The sequence below is a fragment of the Echiichthys vipera genome (assembly GCF_963691815.1).
Source record: "Echiichthys vipera genome assembly, chromosome: 21".
NCBI classification, from domain to species: domain Eukaryota; kingdom Metazoa; phylum Chordata; class Actinopteri; order Perciformes; family Trachinidae; genus Echiichthys; species Echiichthys vipera.
Window position 1 is genome coordinate 21,944,656 of NC_139846.1, and position 27,968 is coordinate 21,972,623.

Sequence of the window (27,968 nt, forward strand, 5' to 3'; positions counted from 1 at the left end):
GAAGGTTGTGTGAGGAGATCTGCCATCCACAATTATACATTTTTATTATTATTATTATTACTATTAATTATAGTTATTTATCTCTTTTATTATTTTGTTCAGACAGAAACAAACACAGGACCTCTGTCGCAGGGGAAAACTAGATAGGTCACCTTGTTCATTGGGTCGTAGTCGGTCGTAGTGCTATCCAATTGCGTGCAGTGGTATATTGAAGTATGCGTTGATGCCGCCCCTTAAGTTGGGAAGGTCTATTGCTCATTGCCAGACCCTACGTCAGGATAGATACGGGTCTGGATTTCCAGGCTACATACTTCTCCTTCTTCTTCTTGATTTTTATGTTGGTTGTGCATGTGTGGAACGTCAGACCGTCGCAGACCCTCAATTGTAGTACAAATGGATCTCTGCACTTGTCCCAGTACCAGCGACCGGTACTACAAGTCTGCAGCTGGGCCTGTTCAGCATCCGCAGACTTGTACAGATCATTAGGTACATGCCGTTTTATTCATACATTAATGAGGATTTGTGTCAGCCTGGCGCAAAATATCCCGGATACGTGCACCGCCATGTTGTAATTTTGGAGCCAGAGTCTGCGCGGTAGGGATTGGAGGGTAGAGCTGCATCGTCAAAGTCACGTCCATACACCCGCCCAACCATCACAGCAGTCAATCACAGCAATCAACCCCCCCCCCCCCCCTGTTTTTATAGCATCAGATTACTTCTTAAAACCAAACTCAAAAGAAAAATGAACACTTTCAACATATACATCAGCGTGATGAAAAATATCTACATCGACAGGAACCATCTTTGAGAAAAAGTGATTTGATGCGTACTTCGACCTTTTAGTTTGGCCCATGTCCCATTCACTAAAGTGGGCGTTTGACCTATACTGCAGCCACCCAGTAGGGGGCGATCCAGGTGTTTTGGCTTCCATTTCCAGGAGCTGTTAAGCTGTCCATCTTTATATATGATCTATGATCGTCACCCTCATGGATGACGACATTTCAGCTCAGAAAGCATGAATCCTTTTTGACTCCTGCCTGTTCTTTCTCTGTCTCTATAGCTATCACTCTGCACTTAACAGTCTTCTTTCTCCTTTCTTACTGTCATCTGAATCGCTCTCTCCCACTCTGTCTCCACAGTCATATGTTGCTTTTCATCATATTGGCTCCGTGAGTTTTTAAAAACCTCTGGATATCTTCAATAGCCAGAAGAAAAAAAAAAGATTTCAGAAAAAAGACGAAGCTATTTCTTCTCTCCTTCCCTCGTTCTTCGGCACACACCCATGTTTTCGTTTGCAGCGCAGGGTGGAGAGCAGGAGTTGGCCAGACAGCAGGGGTGGGTTTCATGTAACTGGAACTGGTGCAGAGGCCTCAGAGTTGTCCTCTCTTCACTTCCTGATAATAGCTCACTGCAGCACACTCATACGTTTTCCCGACTGCAGATGACGGAGAAGATGTCTGACTGCCAAAGTGCTGTTGCACCCTGAGGATCCCCTTCCTGTTTGTAATATATATCAGTCAGGATAGAATCCCCTTTGCAGATCCAATGTATTTTAAGGCTTTTCTCGGATTATGACCTGGACAAACAGAAACTGGAGCAGGGCCTGAGTGTAGCCTATATTTCATACTATGCTGGTAAACACAGAGTGAATTCTCTTTTTAGCTGTGCAGCTGGCATCGTGCCATGTACATTAGATTCTATATCAATTAGTGTTTGAAAGGAGGTTTACACTCCGATTTCGGGAGAGAGAAAAAGCAGTGCACGTCTCTGAACTCTGGAATAAAGATCTTTTCTGAGCATCAATGTGGTTATTATTCAGAGGAATGGGAATACTTCCTCTACATTACAGTGTTGAGAATAGGAGACTTGAATGCGTGCTCCCAGTATTCAAAATATCAAAGCGTTAGCATAATTGCTATTTCAAGTAGAAGGGACCCAACTGTTTCCCCACTTCTCTTCACAGTTTCTCGTAGAAAACTTCAAAGGCCTCCGTCACTGTTCTTTTTATAACCCAGCTTTTGCTTCAGTAGTTAGACAAAGGGAGCAGAAACCAAACCAAGGACGTGAGCACAAAAGCAGGCCAGGCGGTCAAACGCAGAGCCACGGATCTAACATATCTGATCCATCACGCTGTCAGTGATTGGGTTACTTGTGGCTCGCAGATTTCCCGGAGGACGAGTGAGACGGAAGAGGAGCTGTTTTATGGGATGTAGATAATGTTGTCTTTCCCAATTTTATGTAACAGTGGTCATTATTCTGTCGGGGCCGGGGAGCCCATTAAAAGGCATGACTCAGTTGAGATTTGGCTCATCATGTGAAGGGTAATGGGCCGACATTTTCTGAATGAGTGAAAGGGACAAAGTGGGATAACGAGCATGGGTCGTCATGGGTTAAGATAAATAATTTGTTTCCCCATCCTCAACCTCATCCTCTCAATTCATCCTCAGTGCTTGTGGCCCCTTTAGCACAGACTCCAGAGGGGACTGCAGTATTCATGCCTCCGTCACCTCTCACCTTGTCATCGTTATCTCTCCATCCTGCCACTCTCTCTCTCCCTCTACGGTAAACAGTGGCCTGAACAAACAGAAGCGAGAGCGCCGCGTTTAACTTTCATTCACAGGCAGCCATCGCCCCGCTCCCCCAATACGACATATACACCCCACTCTTGTTTTCACTTAATTGCTTCTGAGCTCACGTCGGAGGCGAGAGTGGAAAATTCCACAGCGGGAAGATAACTTCGATCCTGAGCTGCCTCGTTCCAAATTGAAGGCATGTGTGGAATTTCATGCCAGAGCTCTGACATGGGAGAGAAGACGATGGAGAAGAGGGTGACGTGTCAGAGAGGAGTAGAGGAAAAGGAGTCGGAGACAGAATCAGGACTACTACCACTTCTTCCCTCACTGCAGCTTTTCCCTCCGTCCCCACACTGAGGGCCCGGAGAATAAAGGCATTATAGAGGCTCAAGCCCGGCTGCACATGCCCCAAATGCCTATTTAATCAAAAGAAAATAAACCTGGCCAAATCCGCATATTGGTGTCTGCGTAAGTTAACCTGCCCCGCTGGTGGAGAATTGAAACCTGCTGTCGGAGCGTGGAGGCTTCTGGCTCGTGTCTCTTTACCCCCACGTCTGCCACCCAAGGCACGCCCTGCACTCAGCTCGCTCAGAAAATAGGGCTCTTGATTCACATTCTTATCCAAGACAATTGTGAATAAATTGCTTTGCAGAATTGACTTTTTCTTCCACATTCATGCTCGAGGAAGACAAATTAAATCTGATAAGAAAATTAATCTATTTCGGGCGTTCCGTTCCCTGAAATAAGCAACTGTTTTCCCCTGCGATTGAGCTTTCAGTGAACTCCAACATCCACGGACTAAACGCTTTCCGAGGACTCCTATCTGCGTCCGCATCAGCTGAATTCATGCGACCTCGCCGTCCCCGACACAACAGCTTTTGGGGTTTTTCTGGGAACCACAACACAGCTCTTGTTACAGAGTATTTGAGGCTGGATTTTTGCGGAGAGAAGGGCCTCCGTCCAGGAAAAAAGCATCAACATCACGCTGCTCCTCGGCCCTCGACGGCGTGGCCTCTTCCTCTCTTTTTCGCTCCATTATCCCAGACAGGGCTATCGTGTTACCATAATGAATCCCTTTAGAGGAAAAGCCTGTCTCTCCCGGGCCCCCACTCAGGCTCTCACTTCTCGTCTTTTTACTTCTTCTTTCCAGTGGGGAGACCTCTAATGAACTCCACCCCGGCAGCAGCAGAAATGCAACACACACAACATCAGCCTCTTCCGAACTCTGAGACAATAATGCTCTATTTCAGGGGCCCCCTTACAAACGGATGATGGGATGCTTCCTCATGCAAAGGGCTACTGGGCCCGGATGTATTACGCATGCAATACCTAAACATAACTTAAAGCTAAGGACCGAAATGGACAATAATGGGCCGGTTAATAGGTTGGCCTGACTTTAAAGCCCCAGGGAGCTTGACCCTCGTAACCTTTCTCGATGTGACCTATTGACTTTGCTTGAGGGGAGCGCGCAAGGCCAAATAATCCACAAGATTAATTGCTACTATTAAACATAGGAGCACGTGGAGCGAAAGGTAAAAGTAGTATAGGGACATTACAGCTATATGTGAGGGTTTACAGCGATAACACAGAGCACATAAAACACTGAGTGATTCACTGAGTGATTCATTGCTGAGACATGATCTTTAAAGAGCAACGTTCCTGCACTAGCTCTCTCAACTGTTGCTTATTACACAGAAGCTTCGCTCACCTCAGGTACTTAGGGAATAATTCACCATCCAAAGATCTGCTACAAAGAACAGGGGTTGATGATCCATCAGAGAGGCAGATAGCAATGTCTGCACGGACAGCAGCATCGATTGACGGCGCACTGCAGAATGAGCAGACATGTTTGGAGTGATTGGCATGACTCTCACTTTTCCAGCACTGTGGAAAAATATGCTTTCGCTTACTGTGTCATTAGCTCTCTTCTCCGTATGTACAGCAATGCACAAATGGCTTTCTCATACCCATTTCTTGAAAAGCATTTTTAAACATGTTTTATTATAAGGTAGGGAAATGTATTCAAGGAAATGGAAAACTATTTTTTTAGGTTGACTAAGCATTTGGGTGTGTAAACGATTAGTGGACTACTTCTTTTTTTAGCCCTTTTGCATTCAGTCTTGTTGTTTGGGTTCATTGGCACTGCCCTCATCTGCATTTTCAACCAAAGATAAACCACTGAATCCGTCTATCGTCCTATCATCCGCTTTGTCAGGACAGTGACGCTCCACTGCGATCGCTGTTTCAAACGCCAGGTAATTGTGTTTTGTGTGTTTGTAACAGCGACACAGGCCCATGCCCTCCGTGGTGCCGACCTTGGGCACTGCGTTTCACGCCAAACCGAACAAAATGCTGAATTAAATAGGCATAGGCTTATGCGACCTGGGAACATAGGACCTGGGGAACACAGGGACGACACCCTGATGAGCATAGTCAAGCATTTTTCAGTTTTAGAGCCACACATTTACATGAGTTGGTAAAAACCAAATTTTAGAATATAAATTTGACTCTGAATGAAAGCTAATGTTGCTGTACAGTTCGAATGTTTGCCTTTTATCTTTAAAGGTGACAAGATGTTTACAACTTGTTGTGCTGTCCTCAAGTGGTCAGAGTAAGTAATGCAGGTTATATATATTATTGGCTTATGTAATGAATATAATGACGTATTTAAAGAGGATTTCCTCATGGTAGGCTCAACCACTGATCTGACATGCACCAATTTCACTGTTATTGTCAACCAAAGATCTACGTCCGAATGGTTTTAAAGAAGCTAAAGTCAACTGATGTGTTAGTTATAATAAGGTAAACCACCTTGTTCCCTTTGTGGGTAATTATTTTGGCCAATCCTTTGTTCGTAGTCACCAAGAGAAACAAAGTAAACAGGGCGCATTGACATAATGTCGATACATTAAAAACATGCAGGTCAGCCAGTCTGGTCAGTCAGCCAGTCTATCACCCAATCAGCCAGTCTCCCATGTGAGTGGGCCGTTACAGATGCTCTTAATGAGCCGGTTGCCTCTGATCCAGTGGGCCTCGCCACATTCCACTGGCTCTAATAAGACCATGTCTCGCTCTGTGAGCTGATAGCGGCTTCATTAACCACACTATGAACCTGCACCGGAAGCCGATAGGGGGTTTTATTGGTGTTTTATTACGCAAGAGGAACCAGGGCCAGTTTAATTGGAGCGACCGAGGAAGGTGGGAAATGGTGGGAGAGGGGGCGAGGCGGCAAGGAGAGAGGAGAGGAGGTAAACTACGTTTCATCTCTCATATTCTCCCTGATCTTGAGAAAATCAGAGGTGGAGGCGAAGGGAGAGATGAAAAGAAATGTGCCGCAAAAATAGGATAATACTCCTGAGGACGGGTTTATGTTTGTTCCCTTTCTCTCGTTCCTGCACAGCTAACCTCAATCCTGGCGTGCCGATGGCAGGCATCAGGAGCTGTTTGAGGCCAGAAGTTGTGATGTTTGACAGAAACAGGCTTGGGCGGTGTTTTCAGATGTTTCAGGAATTTGGGTTGATTCTAAGTATGGATAGCTCCATAGTTAGTTCAGGGCCTATATTTATCCAACCTCTCAGTGTAGACTTTTCATGTCAGAGTGCAAGAGGTGATACAAGATCTGCACTCCCAATTTTAGCTGCAGAGATAAATATGAGGTGTAGGCCTTGTTCTCTGTGACAAGACACTCATAGTGGTGCTGCGATGAGAGATACAGTATTATTGTCCTGTTTTTGCGTTTTCTTTGAATAAAAATCTGATTCCCCTCTCGTGATGGACTCAAGTCAACACATCTGGATGAGTTCATGTGACATCGTGGGGGTGTGACCGATCGCTGGGTCCCATGGACTCTCCTCAGATACAATACTCATCTATGTGTGCCTGCCAGCAGAGCCACTTGGAGCTAGTGCTGAAACACAGAGCTGCCTTTGTGGCGTCCACCCTCGCAAACATATTGTCCTGAAACGAGCCCACCAAGTTAAGTGCTTGTTTCCGCCTCTCCCTTGTAGCATCTCCACCTTCCAGGGACAAAAAAACAGCACTGATTCAAAATGCCTTAGAGACCAAAATGAAGTAATTAGTCAAAGGTTCGTTGGAGATCTTTTGTGAAGGGGTGAAAATACTGGTTGCTGATTGGATAAACCGTCTGTCCATCACCAACATTCGGGCCAAATCAACCAATCAGATCAACGAAGCACATGATGTCCTTACAGCGTCGAAGTAAAGCTCAGAAAGTAACCAATATGTTTGCCGCTTGTGTAAAGCGAATCTACGGATAAAGGTAAACATTTCATGTGCCCGGTCCATATTCCAACAGAAGGATCCAAGAGAAAAAGGCGTTAGCGAGCGGCTAACAGAATTAGGGCTACCGCTGTCTGAAAATGTGTCCAGATCAGGTCAGATTTGCCTGCGTCTCAAAACTAAAGTTGATTGGACGTTCGTTGGCTAACAGCTCCAGATTTTCTCCGTTACATGTCACCAGACTGATCTGCGAGTAAAATACGATGAAGCTCGCGATCAGGATGGTCTCACGAGGCTCAAAGAAATGTATAATTTTAAAGACATCTGCGTGTTAAATGGGAAGTTGCACGTTAACACAGCTTAAAACTAAACAGGCAACTACAGAGCAAAAGCAACAGAGCTACAGTAGATCCAGTGAGATCTAAGTGGAGGAAACCAGAGCTTCCCTGGGCTGAAGCTGATTGTAGACCAAAAGACTTACACCATTATATCGTACGGTCTTATGTCCTACAAAGACTATTCTTCCAGCACAAAGAGTGATAATATCAGAAGGTTAATGAACCATTTCCAAGTGCTTTTGTTCCAAGTTTTAAGAGAGTTAATGTTGGATGTGTGCTATTAAAATAATATGGTTGAGTTTAGGAGCACTTCCGAGTTCATTTACACCATAGACACACGGTGGTCGGCCGCGAGCTGCAATGCAATGTCTATGAAAACCTGCAGTGAAGTGTGGCCAAACTAAAAGATGGGGATAGTTTCACTTTTAGCGTCAGTGTAATTATTGCGGCAAGCAGCACTGCTTGGTGTATGTATGGTGTCACTTCCTGCTACCTGCCTATTGTGAGCGGAATATCTAAATTTGGACGAGTTTACACCTTGGTAATTGATTATCCTACTTAAATAAGGTGAGGGTCGGTTACCCCGCCCACGGACGAGGATGACTCGTACCAATTTTGTTCAGTAGCACAAAACTATCTCTGTAGCCAGAGCGGTGGAGATGGACTTTGCTGTGTAAAGGGTGGGAACAACCCAGAAAGATGGAGTTTACGGAGGGAAAGCACTGACAGGTTGAGTTGAGACTCACCTATAAGCCTACCAGCCCCAGTTATGATTTTGTTGAGGGAGTTTTTGTCCTGCGGAGACAGGAACAAAACCAAGACACAAGAGAAAAAGACAACAGATTCAATAAAGACTCGATAGAAAAGGGTCAGCGTGGTTACGTCAATAATAAAATGGGACGATTTTCTAAGGCAAGACAAGATCTAGTGACCTTTTTTAAAGGTTAATTTAGAGTCAATGACTGTCCCAAGACACTTCTAATTTTCAACACACTCCACAGGCTGGCCTTTGATTATTGTAGGATCATGGGTGGGAGCGTGCTTTCTACAAATGAACAATCATATCCTTTGTTTCCGATGTTTATTTCTAAAAAAAAGAATCATTACACCAACTGATAAAATCAACTGGCTAAATATGGCTGTTGTCATTTATACTTCGTACTTGTCTGTGTACAGGATAACAAGTAAGGGGGAGTGGACACAGCCCTGGGGGGAGCCAGTAGAAGAGCATAGAGACTCAGATGAAATGCTGTTCACTTTCACTCTCTGTGATCTTTCTGTGACAAACGCACAGCACTGATTTTATGGTGTCAAATAACAACCATGTGTTACATTCACTCTGAATCCATACACTGTAGTTGCTGCTCTCTGCCTTCACAGGGAAACGTTGAAATCTGACCACTGAGTCCCTGAGTCATTTGGGCACTTTCATCAAGTGAAGCGTTTCATTTGGATGGTTATCCGTCCTCTCCAAGCTCCCAAGTTTCGAATAAGTCTCTCTCTGTAGGGCACCGGCAGCAGAGGGCTTGTTTTCAGTCTGTCTCATTTCATTTCCGTCGCTCGTTCTTAAGCACAGACGTCCAATTTGTACTTACTGGAATACAGTGAGGCGGAGAAGAAAAAAAAAACACCCCAGTATTTCAGGAAATCAGCGGCCACCTACAAGTGACATCTGAAATTAATTGTGCATGGAGGAGTAGAGGGAGGGAAATGTTTTCCACAGAAACGTATGGAGGCCGCAGTCCATATTGCATGAGCAATACCGCCGAAGGAAAACAATCTTCTACGCTGAGGGGGGATGGGATACTGCGGCTTTGATTGGAAAAATAATAGAAGAAAAGAGGAGCCCCAAGTTTCTGATTATAAAAACAGAGCCTCTGAATTGTATCTTTAGGATTTCCTGGAATGAATGCCATTTGGTCTGAATGGATGGGAGCCAAAGGAACCCGAACGCAGTTGAGTCCGTCCTGAATCAAGGGGTGTACCGCCCATTCTAACATATGCACGTGCACTTTCTTTTTTGTGTGCCGTGACGGTTCAGCGTTTGTGAACTCTCACCGAACCATTTCACTTCTGTCACTGGAAAATATAAAATCAGTGGCTGCTCAGATGCTAAAATGAGGCGTCACACCAAAGGAACTTTATAATCGAGCTTCATGAGAAGATATGGAATAGTGCCCTTATTTCACTGCTGAGTCGTACAAAAATAGAGTGTTTGAAGACTTTTGTGACACATCTATCGGTGCCCCCTGAAACAGAAGCACGGAGGTATTTACTTCGTCACTTCAACAGTGGGAAGGCGACGTAACTCTTTAATTGATCTTGGGAGTATTTAAGTATTGAAAGGACAATGTTGGCAGTACAGTGTGCATTGTCTTTGTCTTGGCATGTGCTTCGTGTGTATCTGCGTGTGATAGTATATATGTGTATGCAGGTGGGGATACATATATGGCCATTCAAACAGGGTTAAATCATGAAACACTATGTTGAAATATTGAATATGTTGTGTGTTCAGACCCTAAGTCATTGGAAATAAAAAAAGTCAATGGCTTTTCTTGGCTTATTGACTCACAAGCAAGACGTGTTTGGAGCCAGTGTGGTGAACTATTCAGCAATCTAAAGTTGAAACTAATATTTCTTCTGTCGCCTTCACAACTTCTGAATCTACTCCCCAAAAACACTGCAGTCCTTTCACAGCCCACTGTGAACTTGCACTTGCCTCGCGGCCGTGCATATGTGTGTCCAGATGAGTGTGTATCTTCTCAGCCAGGTCTTCCCAGTGAAGGGAGCCAAGGCTGGAGCTGACATGCAGGCTCTCACACAGCTGATAAGGCCCTCACTGGCTGCGGTGCAGACTGTAGATTAAGCTCTTATAGAAAAGGGAGGAGAAATCTGGCTCACGAGGATGAGGAGGGAGAGGGGATGTTAGTGATCAACCCCCCAGCACAGGGACAACATTATTATCTCGACAGCCCCGGCGCTGCTCCCTTTCCAGCCCTACTGTCCTTGAAATAGTCTTGTCTATACCCTCCTTTAGGGGACAAAAACATTCTGGACCCTGGCCTGGTGCTCAGTCCAGGTTCCATATCCTGCAAACTGGGCTAAGCTGACCGAGGGTTACATCAACGGCACATTTTAAGGTCTAATATCAATTAGTTTTCATGGCTTTGCTTTCATATATTTGGCAAATGAAGGCAGCTTAGATAAAAATCAGCTCAGTCAAAATTCAGTTAGAGTTTAGAAGAGCGGCATTCACAAAGCAATTATAACAAAGTCCTGATAAAGCTGAACAGGGTCTTTGGAGTTCAACTGCAACAGAGTAGCATGGCCACAAATTTAACACAATTTTCAAAGTAATTCCTAAAAGGTTTTCCTGGAAACAACTATGTCATTTGGACCTTAAATAGTCAAAATCCTTGCATAATCCTTGCAAAAAGATTCCACACATGAGTGATGATGATCGGTTACAATACCAATGCATTGGAATTAATACATGGAAATGTGCAAAGTGAACAATACAGTGTCTTTTTAGTATAAAAAAGCATAATTGAACCAAAGTCAAAGTGACTGAATGGCTACGTTTGAGTACAACACCAAGGAAGAGCCTGAAAGAGGTTACTGCAGCAAGCACTGTACTGTAGCTTGTTACTTACAGTGTATGTTGGGAGTCTTTTAGTCAGTCCGTAGCAGGTCAGCTGCAGATAGCTCTACAGGAAAGTACACAGTTAGACATGTAGTTTCCATGTTACAAGTAATTTGGTACTGGGACACAACCCAACACCTTGGGATTTATTACAGACTCGTATATTGAAGCATTACCCTAATTGTATTTAATTAAACGAGTGCAGTGCCCTTTCTGAACAGGCCGATTTGTTGCCTCTGGTATTGCTGATTGCAGTGTTGGGGGGTGGGGGGCATGCCACCATTCAGAGTGCGTGCCAGTTCGATTGCTGGGCCCCTGAAAACGCTGATTACAGGTTTCCCTAGAACAGCTCATCAGATCGACTTCACTGTAGACACTGCGCAAACTCCAGTACTCAACAATACACCTGCCAAATGTGCAGTAGAACTGGATGAATGGTTCTTGAGATATGTGAAGGACAGTCATACGTAAATACTGTATCCGTACCTACCACAGCGTTTAAGCTAACTTTGAAGGCCAGCTGTAGAAAAACCTCAAAAATCTGAAAAAGTCACCTTTTCTGACTTGGTCTAGAGACTTTTCTGGGCCAAAATTTGGTGGGGAAACGAAAGAACAGATTTGGACACAATTCAAAATGGCAACTATCAAGATGGAAACGTGTGCGTCTTACATGGATGGATTCGTCCAGACTTACATGAGACTGGCGGTTCAAAAGTTATAGGCCCAAGCGTAAAGTTCACCCCCATCTGGCCAAACTGCACCAAATTATGTGTATGTATCGTACGTCAACTACAAACACACGGACAAACAGACACATACGCACAGAGATCTCTCCCTTCTCCATCCAACTCTATGCAAATACTGTAGTTGAAACCAGTTTCAGCCTCTTTGTGGCAGAGCAGCAGCTTTGACAAAACAACAAAGCGCATGTGATGGTACGAAAGCAGCAGGCTGAGCTCTGGGGACCTGGTGTCACATGTATATATATGTGGCATCACGCATTCTCCAGTCACACAGTAAAGGCACCCAGGAGAGCTTGGTGGAGCAATGTGGATGAGCGGGCGTGTTTCCATGGATACCCGCCCATGTCCTGATCTCAGTGGTATAATGTGCTTGTGTGTGGTGTACCCATGTAACGGTTCATCTTCCATCACAGCACGCAGTTCCTGTCTCAATAGGGGCCTGATCTGGCCAGTGTTGAATGGATGTAGCTTCTCTACTGTCCAGTGAGAGGAAGAATGTGCGAACCACCACGGTCGCTGACACTTGGAGGCTTTGGCTGCCAGTAACTCTGTGCCAAGCTCCAATTAGGCACCCATGTGTCCGACACTGAAACAATGGTGGGTACAGTGAGTCCCACGCCTTCCCATACAGCGTAAACACATAGTATAAATGATCGAGTTGGTCGTGTTTTCATACAGGCTGCTGCATTTTTGACTGAGCTCACTTGAATGGAGCTATCAATAAGCACATTTCTCCGCCAGCACAAACTTCTGCAGTAACGCAGTGGAAACTCTGCAGCCAGAGATACACACGGTGATAACCTCAGGGGCCTCAGCGTGCAACAAGTGCATTCCAGCGCTCCATCTCACCACGTCCTATGCACAGCCAACCGTGGTGTTGATGGCTGTAAACACCTGGGAGTAAGTGGGAGGTTGGGTCTCTCAGGGGCCACCGGGACGTCTGTCCCTCAACCCACGGAAATCAGCGTAATGACCTCTCACAATGTTGCGGGGACAATTCGTGGAACTGCAGGGGGAAGTGCTTTGGAGATTAGGTTCTCCACACTGCTCACTGGTCTTTGTGGAGTCAGCGGAGGTAAGTGGAAGGAGTGGCGTGGTGATCGGACGGCGTGATAAAACAACTTCTGAAAGGGATCCAACTGATAAGGTCTCCACATCAAACGCCGTGTTCTCCAGAACCAAACCCCTTTTTCCGCAAACGCTCACAGCGTTCTGTGAAAGAGGTTGCTCAAGATTTGAACATTTCTTTGGGGGGGGCATTCAACCTCAACCGCGTGCCAGGGTCTTTTTCATTTTTTTTCTTGTTGTTTTTCCTACTTTTCCTCCCTCACCGTGTTTCCTCAAATCCCTCCCATGTTTTTCAAACCCTCAGGCCACCTTTTTACATTCTTTCGGGCTCTGAAGGCACATTAGAAGCCAAGAAAAAGGCAGCAACATAAACTCCGGCCATCGCCTTACTGAACCTCTGGACTTCCTGAGAGAGGGCCGAAGTTTTCGCCAGTTTTCCTAATAAATCAGAGCCCACGGTGCGCCGCCTGCAAACACCTCTGAGGAAGGTCATTGTTGGGCAGGTTAGCCAAACACGACCTTGGTCCCTTTGCGGACGTAGGTGCTCTATCACCGGCAGTGAGTCACATAAAACCTTGCCACTGCACTGGTTAAGATGAGCTAAAAAAACTATGATGAAGCTTGACATTGACCCGTGGCAACCTTTCGGCAAGTCGCCACCGTTTCTATCTGTCCCATAATTAGCCCATAAACTGTTCAATAAATGGAGAGAGCCGTAAAAAAGGGGCTCTATAATTTATAATAAACAGTACAGCCCATTCTAAACCACCAAATACAAATCAGAGGACCCACGGCACTGACATCTAGGTCCTTCAAATGAACCCTACAAAACACCAAGCAGTCCCTTTTCATCAGATTCTCCTGAGGTGTTGATTTCCCCCACCCGACGCTCCTCTAACCACCACATTTCACAACCACTTTGTTGCTCCATCAGAGCAGATCCATCGGTCAGAAACTCACTGATGGAAATAAACAAACTACGCAAACCTCAAAGAACCCCGAGATAGAAAGAGAGGCACGTTGGATTTGAAAGGAAAAAATGTGAGCTAGAACAGAGGAGGCAGATACAGTGAGTGAAGTTCAAAAACAGGGGGGTGCGACGCGGCGATGGGCTCTCTTCTGCCTCACTCCTTTCTTCCCATCTGTGCCGTGCCCCCGTGGCAAAGGGTGGACGGGTAGTAGGAGGAGAGGCAGTTAAAAGTCTATCCTCTCACCCTCTTGACCTCCCACAGAAATGAGCGGAAAAGCAGCTGTGGGCTGCACACTCCCTGCTCCTCAAAGACCGTCCCACGGGCCTGAGACACTCATATAAACACACTCAGGCACACTCATAGCATGTAAACCTGCAGATGCACTCTTAACACATGCACCCGAAGGTTTTTTCCTTTCTCTCAGTCACATACATACATTCACGTTATGTAACTTTGGAAAAACGTATAATGCGGATGACCTTTTTGGTGGTTCAGATGCATCTTGAGCGACGTGATTAGTGGGCATTGTGAGCTGGAAACTAAATTAAGAAGTGGTGTGTCACATAATATCATGACATATCAATCAGTGGGTTTTCAATAGAGGTCAATAGATTTAACAGACTTTGCCACAAAGCTGGCTGACTTTGGTTCCACTGAACTGGCTGACCAAGTCGACGGCCTGTCTACTTGTATAGAAATTGAACACACGCTTGCACCATTAGGGCAGTTTTAGATCATTTGCTGCTAAAAAGGGAAATCCAGATGTACGAATTGAGAAAATGCGATTAGTCTTGTAGTTTACAAAAGGCAGTAAAAGGTTATAGACGGGTCAAAAATATAAAAAAATAAATAAAATCAAAGTGCAATGTGAAAACAAATACAGAGCTTTGTACTTTCCCTTAAATCTCTGATTAGTTGGCTTTTGCTTTCCTCTACCACCAATAAGTTTCCATCAATTCATCTTCAACCGCTGGTCCCTATCGGGTGGCGGGGGGGCTGGAGCCGATCCCAGCTGACAGCGGGCGTGAGGCAGGACTGTGGGAGAAAGCCGGAGAACCCGGTGAGAACCCGGAGAAAACCAATGCAGACAAAATGAAAAATCTGAATTCCAATTAAGTTGAGAAGTTGTGTAAAACCTAAATAAAAACAGAATGCCATGATTTGCAAATCCTTTTAAACCTATATTCAATTGTATATTCAATAATCACTCGAATTGAATTTGATGCTGCCTGCAAAACGTTTAAAAAAAAGCCGTGACAGGGGCAATGAGAGACAGGGGAAGTTGAGGAAGTCTCGAAAAACATTCCACAGGTGAACAGGTTCATTGGAAACAGGTGAGTGTCATGATTGGGTATAAAAGGAGCATTCCAGAAGACTCAGTCATTCACGAGCAAGGATCGGGCGACGTTCACCACTATGTGAACAACAAAAAGTACAACAGTTTAAGAACAGCGTTCCTCAACGTACAACTGCAAGGAAGTTAAGGAGTTTCATCATCTACAGTCCATAAAATCATCAAAAGATTCAGAGTATGTAAAACTATAAACTATATCAGCGAGTGCAGGTTAATTTAATCCTCCATAACGAATGCTACTGTAGCCATAACGTCAGGTTACAGTAGCTAAAGCACTTTAGCTGGCTAGCTAATGTGAAATACCTTTTGTTCAGATGTAGTGAGAAAGAGAGGAGACATTTTATTACACCAGAAAAAGGTTTTCATAACTGTTGTTGATGCAGCACAGAAACTGATAGCATTAGGTGATTGTTATCACATACTCGGCCTATTTCGTAAATTAAGCATTGTGGCGATTAGCACGACAGCTAGATGTTCGTGTCATGGAGATAGAAGTACAGTGTCTGTGAATGGCTGATTAGTGTAATGCCGTAAGCTTGCCAGCTAAACTGCTTCGTCTACTGTTTCAAGAGTTTATACGGAGACTCTACAGCTGTATGTGATAAAGATGATTAACTTGCTTTAGGGTGGATTCGATGAAGTTAGCTTCAGCTAATTAATAGGTGAAAAGGTTGGTGCTCAGTGTGATTAGCTATGAGTGTGTTCAGGTATGCTAACTAACCACGCAGTCTTCCATTTGCTCTAATATGATTTTACACATAAGGAATATAAAACAAAAAGATCTAGTCAGAGGTAAACTACTGGAAACAACCGTGGAAAGCACACACCGATGGGAGAAGTTCATAGAATTTTATTTTGAGATGGGCCTGAAATATGTATCAAGACATCACAGGTTTGGCAGTTGGCATGGTTTTCACATGAATGATAGATATTTCCCTAAGCTCCGCAGCTACTTCTGCAAGTTTTAGAGAGGGACGTCACCCTCAGGACCAGAGCAAACCACAGCGCCGGAGGTCTAAACCCTGCATCTGTCCTGTTTCACGAAATGCACACAAAAAGCATCAGAGCGTAACGAATGACGACATGAATCACCACAAAGATAGACGGAGTAGGATTTCCCACCAGGTAGCAACCATAAAAACAGGAATTGATTTGGCGATTGGACCGGCACTATTGTACCAGTAATTGTAATGTGGGCCTATCTCACCTCTACACAGTCACATCTAATTCATGTCACACAGCAGTATTTGTACTGCCACGTGTTTCAAGGATGAGACATGATGCACAACGTTGGAAAAGAGGCTACGATGAGTCCTGGTTACCTGATGTCTCGTCATAAAGATCACAGTATTGAGTTAAAACGGAGCAGTTGATGTGTGTATTGGTCTGTGTGGTTACACTGAAGCTGCCTTGTGTCATTTTCACACATTTAATGAAGGTAGAGACAGTGAATGTCTAATGCCAGTGGACAAGGACATGGTGCTTCAGTCCTGCTACTTTCAGATGCTGCAAGGAATTCATTAACTGATGCAGAAGCTTTCCCTCTCATACTCTACATGTGAACAGCAGATACTATAAGAATAATGCTTCTATGAACTTCTTCCACTGGTGTATGTGCTCTGTTGTTGCGGTTGTTTCCATGATGCCGAACTGACCAAGAAGCAGGTACCGTCTGGCAAAAGAGCACCTTTTCCCCCTAGACTCCATAATAAACAGAGGAGTGGAATAAATACAGCTTTAATTCATCCTATCCAGTAACTGGAGGTTGAAGAAAACAATAAACAACTTTCCTTTTTCTTTTTCCACTAATTGGAGATTGAAGAACAGTATTAACTTTTATTCAGTGACATTTTTGACGTGTCTGACACCCTTTGACCGCCTTTTGTCAATTCTGGAGGGCCATAATAAACGAACCCTGTGTTTTTTTTTTGCAATAAAAGCTTGATTATGCACCTATTATTGTCATTTAATGTGTAACACCAAAACAAAAACATGTCCACGATGACTTTGTTCTAGGTGTAAACTGATGTTAATGATCATTGTATATCATAACATCAATGTACAACAGAGTTTGAGTCAAATTCACCTGTGAATCTACAGTTTTGGAACTTAAAGAGTTTCAGGCAGGACTTGGATCAGCGTCCACAGTTTTGGCTTTAGTTAAAACAGGAAGAAAACAGTAATCACTCTCTTATTCCAGGTTCCAAACATATGCACATACAGGCTTCAGTAACACCCTTCAGGGTCCATGTTTGGAACCAAAGTCCAGCAGAGGGGTTTATCTGCAGAAGCCGCTCCTCGCCTCCTCAGTGAGGCACGGGACAATAACACCTGATGGTGTCCACCACTGCATGAGTTTAAGTGATAGTAAGAGGATGGAGCTGATCTTTGAGATCTCCCAAGAGTCTTAGCTTTTCTTTTGTGGAGCATTCTTCAAGGATTCCAGCAAGCTCTTGATCCTGGCAGAGGCCGGCTCCCGTCTACTTTTCTTGCGGCCTTTGATCCCTGCAACCTGGGAGGGCAGGAGGAGGGTAGCGAGTCCCCAGGGTTTGGACCCCTTTCCATTTCCATAACTACCTCTGGGTGTGTTGGTTTCACTCTGCTGAAGCAGCCAGGAGCTCTCCTGACACAAAGCCACAAAGCGGTCGAGCTGTGTGGCGTTGACGTTCTTGCTGACATTGAGAGAGGTTTCAAAGGGGTTCTGGATGTGCAGCGGGGCTACCTCAGGCTTGTACTGCTCTTTGCCCTGGAGAAAGGGGATGGGACAAAGCTGGCAGATGAAAACACATTCATGAGCAGAAGCAGCAGCAGCAGAAGCAGCAGCCATAAGCGCAAGCCTGTATGTACTGTATGTTATGGTCCATTTATCATGTTGGTCATGGTTTTTGGTCTTTGCTGCTGTATGTTGGGAACCTATAGCTGCCTCTCAGCAGGCTAGCAGATGGGAAAGGCAAAGACATGGACATGGCTCTGGAAGACATTTTGACTTAAGTTGTGAAAAGTGCTAATAATTCAGAAAGGGGAACAAAATAATGACAGGAGTGAGAAAACCTGCTATGCACACCTGCTATGCACACCGAATGTGTTGGCAACGGAAGCATATATGAATATCTGTATGATCTCTGTCGAGGAGTCACGGCCATCAGCTGAACCATCAATATGTGGGTCAGAGAAAAGTCAAGAACCCATGGTACTTTGCATGCTGTATGCTGTATCCGGCCTAAAGTCTGACAGTGAAAGTGCTGAAGGATAAAGGGACGGGGCTGTAGGGGGTGGGAGGGAGAGAAGATGGCAACATAAAGCCATTCAGTCAATAGGGGGGTGGGGGGTGGGGTTGTGGCACAGTAAAGCAGATTTATGTCTGTTGCTCCACTGGTGAAAGCCCGTATGCATGGGTCATGGCCACAATCTACCTGCAGGCTTCCTCTGCTGTGTCAAACTTGATATTAAACTCATATATTAAGCTCTATCTCTCCCACAGGCATCAATTCATTAAAGTAGCACCCCTGCATCTCATAAAGTGCACCACCAAAGCATGAAACAGCTACTTTATCAGCTGCATTTGTCGGGCCAAAAGTAATAGACGATAAAAAGGATATTATTGTTGTTTTAGAGGAAGGTAAATTACAGGTAGAGAGGAACGTTTTGCCCCATCTTCTCCCCTGAGATTACATTTACAACCTTTTTTGGCTTGATCTTTATTAACCATTGTATTTATAAGAGTTGCAAAGTTCCAGTGTAAAATCTTTTTCAGTGCTTCTAAAAAGCATTACAGAGGCAACAACCGACTGAATGCAAGTCTAAATGGGATAAATATGCGTTTGTTTACACTTAGCCTGATGGAGCTCCTAATTGGGATCGCAGCTCAAGGGCGCCGAGCCCTGTGGGGCTGGCATCAATCACATATGACAAGGACAGCTGTCATCTGTGTGTGTGAGAAGACGCCATCCACCAAACACTGCGTTTATTACCAACAGATTTCTCTGCTGGAGCGCAGCTCTGGGGCTGGGAGGAGATGTTGAAAGAAGGTTGAACGGGGTTGAGTGCTGAAGTTCTTTCCCAATAATATTTTGTTTATGTTCTGGTTTCTCAGTGGCACAACAGTTTGATTTCCAGGTCACATTAGAAACAATCCAAGTAGCAGGATGAGTAGAGCCTGACTGGTGCTGAATTTTTAGAGAACTTCAAAAATGTCCAGTGTCCACCTTTTTCATATAAACACATAACATACCCAAATATTTTGGATCAGGATCCCTTAACTGTGTTGTTTTAAAGCACTGTTAGCGCTCTCTGCTGGACAAAAAGAGAAACATTGACACCGTTTAAATTCAAATCGTTGGCATTTGGCAGGAAATCACACTGTCAGTCCCAACAGCAGTGGATCTTGCCCAGCTGCAATGCCCACAAGGAAGAGGCTAAAGCCCCTTTCAGATTAAAGTGACGCCTTTTGTCATTCAGCCATCGGAGACTTTTACGCTGATGTTCCTTACAGCCTCACTCAGACATCAGAGGACATCTACAGCAAGAGCTTGTGTGATATCTGGCATCTGTATGAAAAAGTGGCGTGAATATAAATATGGTAAAGGAGACTGGTCTAATCATTACTGCTCAATCTCCTCAAATGGCCTTAATTACAGCACTTCCTGGTTTCTAAAACACATTTGTGTGCATAGAGATTATGATTCAGTGATATATTTATAACAGAACCCTTAATAAGGTGAACATAACATGCATTTAGTGTCTCTCTAAGCATTTTTAACTATCTAACCCTTGCTGCCGTAGCCTTTATGTTAATTTGACAGCATTTAATCCGGACTTGCACTTACACCTGCTATACCTGGACACAGTATTGGCATGATTGATTTGGCGGACTTGTTAGCAAACATTTGCATATTTACACATCCAGAAGAGCAACATTATCATTCATTGGGAGTCATGTTTGTGGCCACCGGATGAAACCGAGTCGTATTCGCTCTCAACTAACTTTGGTCTCCACCAACTCCTGAGGGAAATATCTGGCTCTTTAGCCGTTAAACGCTCCACTGTGTCACCAGCTAGTCTCTAACTGTGACTGAAAACAGCTGTCGGATGAAAACAACAGCATGAGAGCAGTGAAAGTGAACCAAAACGGTAGAGTCGCAGACGGACACCTAAACAATGAGCTGAAACTCATTATAAAGCTCAGTAAGGCCGAGCGGAGCTGCAGATTCAGCCGATCATTCCCTGTAGGTGCATCTCTACAATCTTTACGTTATCATTATAAAAAGCTGCTTTAAGATTAGCTCCATTATCAAAAGATCATCTAAATTAACATTGTTGGGCAAATTCTTTCATTGTATGGGCCTTAACGGGCGTGAGTAATCAGACATACCTTTCTGATATTTATGGACATCTTGCTGAATGGAAAGGTGGAGTAGAACTCAAAGAACTCACACATCAGTCGCTCTGAGACAAAGCAAGAAAAGTCAAGTTAGCAGCTGACAGAAACTTTAGTATCGATCGAACTGAATTGTTGCATTACAGCCCGGTTTCTACGCTCGTGTGCTCACCGACACTTTCTGTGTTACTCTGGAGCTGGATCTTGCTGAAATCGCTGACAAACGTGCAGTCGTTCCCCTCAATCATGCTCTTGTCTGCAGGACCTTGTGGGACAAGAGCGGGGATACAAGGTAAATTACTGCCTTTGCGCGTGTGATGGCCATAAACAAGACACAGATGGATGGTGTCGGTGCATTCATGGAGGGGAGACAGAAAGACGCAAAGGGAAGGAGAGAGAGCAGGTGCATGTGTGCATGAAGGGGGTCACAGAAAAGACAAAAGAAGGGCCTGCATCATGTCCTTGCTTGGCTGGTTTGCCCTTCCAATGCCCTTGTTACCGGTCTGCTCCACCACCACAATGAGGCTGCTGCGGGTGGTGGTGTGTCTGTGTGTTACACCACTGTTTCAATAGCCGCTCGTATGCTTGTGTCCGGAGGAGGCGGGGTCATCGACCTTCCCGGAGCGATGGGTCTTTTATTGTCCTGTAAGCACTCTGTGTGATAGAGTCTGTGCTAAACGGGGGCCGAGGAGGAGGGATGGGGGAGAGAGGTGGAGGGCTGGGGGGGTAGATTACTTTTGGAAGGCAATTATCAGGCGGCCAAGGTGACAGAGAAGCAGAGACGGAGGGACTGCAGTGGAATAACAGGCAGACTGCTGTGCTGCTGGTTAAATGATCACAGCACACATTCAGTACAGATGTGTACATGACAATATAGGATGGTATGGTATGATCGAAGCAGTGTTAGGACTAACTCTGTAACTCTGATACTTTTGGCAGTAACTAGTACTGTAACACATTCTTTTTTTACATTAGGTAAATTACAATTACTGAAAGGTTTTAAACCACTTTATTATCTACCACGCGTCAGGCGTACGCGAGGCGTTCCTCCGCGCATTTTTTTGCATCTGTCAGCGTCCGCAGCTCTCGCATAGGCTACTACTGGACCCATCAACATCCGTGCTAAGCTCCTCCAACTATGCTGGTTAGCTAATGAACGGGAATCTAAATGAAGTTAGTAAAATCCAATACTTCTATCAATACACCCGTTCGACAAGTATAAATATGTATAAGGCAATACTTGAATCTGCCGTCTGCAGTCTCTCAATACAAGCACAGCACGCTACTCTGAAAATATCAGATTATAATAAAAGTCTGATCCTCAATTCAATGTTTTTTCAAGCAAAAAATATTTAAAATTGCCTTAGCTCCAGCTTTTCTTTGCCTTGTGGGGGCTTAAGTAAAGTGGCCTGGTTGGGAAGACAAACATGTTTTTTGGGACATTGCAATGACATATTTATGACAACCATAATCAGAATAATCAATCCATCTATTATCAAAATAATGATTAGTTTTCCCCTAATTAATAATCATTTATTATATTTCAAATTAATTAAAAAATAAGATTGGGGGATCAGGGATTGTCCTGCAGCTGCAAGATTTTGATGCTGGTCCCTTCATGACCTTAGTGAGTTGTTGCTTTTGATTGATGACTCTTCTTTGGCATCAACAAATCTACAATATATCTTATTTACTGGTGTGACCTCAGATGGAAAACCTCACCTAACCTGAGCATACTCTGTGGTTGAAGCTTCTACGGACACCTCACGTTGAATGTGTCTTTAATATATGGCCTTCTATGGTTCATAAGATGAAATGTCTATTGTGGAACATTGCGGTTTCTCTGTTTTGTTTTTGGTTTATTTTTAACAACATTAACATTATGCAGTGGTCTTGGGGTTGGTACCTGCAAGATCCCTGAGGTGGTCCAGAGTGGGGATAATGGGAGGACTCCTACTCTGCAAGAAGAACAGCACCATGACGGTGAGGGAGAAGTTGGTGATCCAGGCGCCGGGGATGCTGCTGGTGATGCTGTGAGCCCGGGCCCAACAGCGCACGGTGAACACTAGACAACGAACCCGCGGGTCCAGCTCTCCGTACAGGTAGAGCAGCTCTGTGGTCTTCATCGCCACCCTGTGGAGAAGATACACAATTGCTTTTGCTGTTCTACTGCGAGGCGTGTGTTAACAGGGCTTTGTTGTGGCTATTCATTTAAATGAGTGTAAGTGTGTAGGACAAGCTTCCACCCACCACCATAATAATATAAATATATCAAACGAGAGACAAATTGCAGAAAATCCCACACATTGTATAGTTTTGACAAATATCCTTTGAAGCCATGTTGTTGTTAGAGAACATGTTGAAATGATTCAAGCTTCTGCATCAATATACGAAGGAAAACAGCGAGCGGCTGTGTTGTAATGTTGGCACAGTGTCCCAACACGGGCTTAATGAGAAGTTAGATCTATCTGGTTTCATCTAAACTGCACATGACCTACTTGTACTGTATTTGTGTGTTCTGTATAATTTGACTTTCTTACTTCTTGCTAACTTAATACATGGTTTATTCATTCATTCATTTATTCATTCATCTTCAACCGCTTGTCCCTGTCGGGGTCGCGGGGGGGGGGGGGGGGGGGGGGGGGGCTGGAGCCGATCCCAGCTGGCATTGGGCGTGAGGCAGGGTCCACCCTGGACAGGACGCCAGTCTATCACAGGACACATAGAGACGAACAGAGACGGACAACCATTCACACCTATGGGTGATTTAGAGTCATCAATGAACCGAACACCTGCACGTCTTTGGACTGTGGGAGGAAACCGGAGAACCCGGAGAAAACCCACGCAGACACGGGGAGAACATGCAAACTCCTAATACATGATTTAGTATTATATTATTGTTTGAGTTAATTATTTTGAAATGCTCTTTATCAACAACGTAAGCATCGCCACTGTTTTGTGCTGTAGATATAGAAAAGCAACAGGATCCAGTCCCTGTGTTCTTCATGTCCTTAAGAGCCTGTATTTGTTTAAATGTTGAGCATAAGCTGAACATATATTTGATACCTCAGAGCCCCCTGAGTTCAGAAAATGAAATACTGTATTACACTGGGGCGTCAGTGAAACAAAACCACCACCAGAGAGCAGCCTTCGGCCTGGTCACACTTTTCGATTTCACACCTTGGGCAGGAAAGTGCAACGCTTCAAAGATCTCAGAGCATGATTATTCAAAAGTCCCCCTCACATCCACCCCGCAGCCACTGGTTCAACTCCATTTCCTTAGAAACTGCAGAGTGGTTTTCTGTACGTTAGCAGGTGCTCACCAGAGACCACAATATCCTTAATGTTGAAAGGGAAGAAGTGAAACACTAACAAACCCCCTCTTTGGCCCTCCTGCTCAGTTTCACTGTTGCACACATGCCACTGTACCATCACAGCACTTCCTGTCAGAATCAGGTTTCTGTTTGGGGCTTTTGCAACGCCAATGTGGCCAAAACGATATTCGGGACGATGTAAAAATGGGTAGTTTCTGCTAAAGCAAGAGGCCTATGAGCAAGTCTAAGTGACATTTCAACACATGACCTTTCGATTGCGTGAAACTAACCCATTCTTTTATGAACCACTGCGACACCGGGACCAGGACAAATCATTTTCGTACTGTTTGCGTGTGGAAAATAGGCCGTGTGTACATGGTGCGTACCTGTTGTTGGCTGTTAGGTCACACTGAAAACCAGAGGGCTGGTGGGCAAAACGGACCAGGGGGCATCGTGCGTTGAGAATCTTCTGCACCCCCACGCACCCGGGCCCAAACTGGTCCACACACTCCGCGATGACAGACAGGATGCTCTGAGTGACGGCCCGCTCCGAGTTGACCCTCTTCATCTGGTACTCCAGGGACAGACCGGATTTCGGCTGCAGAGAATATTTAGATATTGTTTATGCTCCAAAATCACTCTAGATTTCTTACATCTCTTACTTTGTACCATTTTATTCCGATTTCCAAAAGCCAAGTGCCCAATTTCTGCAATACATTGTGTCTTCAAAGTTAGGTAGTGCATGAGAATCACACATGCTTTGGCTTTGATATATGTGAGTATGGCAGCAAAACAATGCCTTTCATGGGTAAGCTTGATCTACTTGCTTATTATGAGCTTTCATTAAGCTGCTCCAAGTTTAACTGGTAGGAATTCAATGTCTTGTTCACACCCGTCCGCCCTGTTTGGCCTTTAGGAGCGCTGAAATGGTTTTTAACACGCGATAATGTAGGTGTACGCAGATATAAGGACATTTCAAAGTGTTCACAAATGTACAGTTTTTGTCAACATTATAACTTTCCCTATGAAGACAGTTTGAGTTACTACAACGGTTTTACTATATTTTAAATCACTATCTGTTTATACACCAGCCTCCACTAATGGATGACCACAAGAGGGGTTATAATCGCTTACAAACATATATTAATGGTTGCAAGTGAGGGAATTTTTGCTGCTTTCATATGTTGTTGGAATAATCCGAAAAGCTTGTTTCTCAATGAGAAAATTCACAGTGCATTAACATTGTGAGATAGGGCATGGCTTGGCAGAGGTCTCAACTTGGGTTATAATTGTTTACAAACATATATTAATGTATATACTGCTGACAAATGCACCTCTCTTTAACAAACAGTTATCAAATAAACAAATGCTCCTCTTTGACTGTACAGTATGTCACGTTAATGACATGGATGGAAAATAATCTGTGAACTAGGAGTACAACAATTCTAACACTGTTTTTTTATAGCGATTTCTTCAGAAAATAAAAATTGCAGCCACATAATCACAGAAGATTTTTCTATTTCCCAAACATAAAGCTCTGCTAATGACATTTAATTAGGCAATTCCAGGCATCAGTGACTGAATTCATGCAAATCTGTGACCAACATAATGTGCGTCTGATTTGAAAGTATAAGCTTCTTAGAAGAGCTCTGATGCGAAGCGGCTCCGCATGTCTGTTTTTTGGTTGGCTGGTTCGGTTTCTTGGTCATTGCCGTTCACAGCTGTCTTCAGTTTCACTCTGCAGAACGCCGCTCTCACAAAAACTCAGATGGCAGCGAACGACTGCGGCCACAGCAGCTGGTAGCCGTTTCACTTTTTTTTGGAAAGGCTTAGCCGGTGAAGTGGAAAGAGGTGCTTTCATTTGTCCAGATCAACGTGCGTCTCATCAGTATTACTGAGGCATAAGTGCTGCCCCTCTTCAAGACGGCAAGACTCCTCAAAGCAATTTCAGTCCCAAGCAACTGGACTTGGTTATTTGTCTAGGAAGACGTTTCACCTCTCATCCAAGAGGCTTCAGCAGTTCATGTACGCATCTGACAAGGCTGGGACTGGACCAGGACCAGGACCAGGACCAGGACCAGGACCAGGCTGGGACTGGTCTGAAACGTCTTCCTAGACAAATAACCAGGTCCAGTTGCTTTTGACTGAAATTGCTTTGAGGATAACGACGACCTGGACACATGAGAATATTCACAGGCTGACTGCGAGACTGTTTTATAAAGCACAACGCTCTTTTCTGTGACTGAAAATGTTATGACGGGGAATATTAATGTCGTCGCCCCGTCAGCTGGTGGCTTTGGTTTTCACAAATTAACTTAATCTATTTTAAAAACGCCTACAGAAAAGGACAAACTCCCATTATTACCATCTTTGCATTTCTCCCACTGATGCCGTCCAGGTCCAGAAACATGTCCAAGTCACAGCCCAGCTTTCCAAAGCCGTTCACTGATGAGCCAAATGGCTTGATGGTGCATTCTGGGAAATAAGCAGCAGCGATGTCCTTGAGCAGAGAGCAGACAAGGAAGCGCAGTCGGCTGTTCTCCTCCGTTAGCTGATAGACATCTCTCAGCGAGGTTATCTGTTGATCTATCTGCGGGGAAAGGAGGAGACACACTATGATTAACACAATCCTTGAAGCATATCTGACTTCTAACGCATCTGCTGAAATAAATTCCAGGTCACTCGATCAGTTCTTTAATCTAAACTGTAAACGAGGGCGTGATAAAGCCTACCACTTACACTCTCCTCTCTGGACAGTCTTTGTATGAGTTCGTTGATGGGAATGCTGGTCTGTGGTTGACACCGTTGGCTCGATTTCTGGTTTGTTAGGTGTACTGAGCCCGGGTTCCTCAGTGACAGCAGTCTGGATTTAAAAGGCACCATAGCTTCACTGGTGACACTGGGGATGGCGGTCGCTTCAAATAACGAGGCGATGCTTTCCCGGCTGGCAAACTCCACCACGGCATACATACCCTAGAGAACAACACCAACACACACGACTTAATCATCCGGTTTGATCCTAGCATGGCAGTGAAGTTTGTCACATGTGCTCCTTAAATGATAAATATGATTCATATTCATCAGAGGAGCTTGTTGTCCACTTACAAAGCTTTCATAAAAGAAGTATTTATTGATGTCTCCATGTGTGGATAGATACTTGAGGAACGTTTTCTCAGTGGTGCTGGAGTGGCAGCTGATGAGCACAGATCTCTCCGCCTGTTCTTGTCTCTCCGCCTGGACAGCGTACAACGACCTGCATCCATCCCTTTCTTCTAACAGAGAAGCAGAATATCCAACAATTAGAGGAGTTACTTTGAGTGCATCTTCAAGGAAAACGTTTATTTATCATCATTGTTCAGACACACTTTGCAGCAGTATCTGGTGTACTCTCACTGGGCAAGTGGTCACACACATGTAGTCTCAATAGGCCCAGAAGGAAGAAGAAGAATTCCTTTATTTGTCCCGCAAATTCAATTTTCACTCTATTTACACACACACACACACACACACACACAGGCCTGAAATACACACACATGCACAGACAGGACCTATATACATGCAACCAATGGAGAGATGCCAGAGCGAGGGGGCTGCCAGTGACCGGCGCCCCTAGCAGCTGGGGGTTCGGTGCCTTGCTCAACAGCACCAGATGAACTGGCACCTCTCCAGTCAACAGTCCACGCTCCATTCATGGTCCACACAGGGACTCGAACCAGCGACACTCCGGTTCCCAGCCCGGCATACATGGCCTAGCCAAGTCACCTATGGACTGAGCTACTTTTACGCCAAACTTCACCCAAAAAGTGACAATTTTACAGTTTGTGGCGCTGTTGAGAAAAATGTCTGCATGTCACAAATGACACACACAAATCCTATGCGTCCCTCTTCAATTCGGCATCATTTATTTAAACTAACGTGATACCACTCATCACTTTACACACAGAAGACAAACTAAATACAAACAAAAAGCCGAATTACACCGATACCCTTATGATATCTTCAGTTTTATATTCTATAAACTGTATTTTTGTATCATAGCCTTGACTACTTAAAACATAAACCTTACTGAATGAAGTTTTGAATGACGGTCGCTACGGGAGACAGGGCTAGCAAGTAGGATAACTCGGTTTGTTTGAAAGTTTCTTGTACTAACTAGAGCTTCACCTCTCACGGCCGCGTTTGTTCCAATATCCCGGTGAAGGAACGTCTCGACCTTCCGTAGGCACTTCAGCAGGCTGCCCCTTCCCTTCATATGTAACCTGCACACGGCAATGGAGGACGCCATTGCTGCTCTGGAAGAAGCAGAACTGCGCATGTGCGTAGTGTCGTCTACGGCAACAGAGATGGG

At 44.6% G+C, this 27,968-nt stretch overlaps 1 protein-coding gene across 1 annotated transcript; it reads right to left on the bottom strand.

Moving 5' to 3' along the window:
* Window positions 1-17,336: 17,336 nt before the first annotated feature.
* mtpap (mitochondrial poly(A) polymerase) lies at window positions 17,337-27,935 on the bottom strand (the record flags this gene model as incomplete). Its single annotated transcript, XM_083936518.1, has 9 exons — window positions 17,337-17,675; window positions 20,301-20,374; window positions 20,479-20,571; window positions 22,213-22,439; window positions 24,007-24,218; window positions 25,986-26,210; window positions 26,360-26,593; window positions 26,726-26,892; window positions 27,785-27,935. 9 exons carry the CDS (start codon window positions 27,933-27,935, stop codon window positions 17,337-17,339), a joined length of 1,722 nt encoding a protein of 573 aa, XP_083792644.1.
* Between the last annotated feature and the right edge of the window lie 33 nt (window positions 27,936-27,968).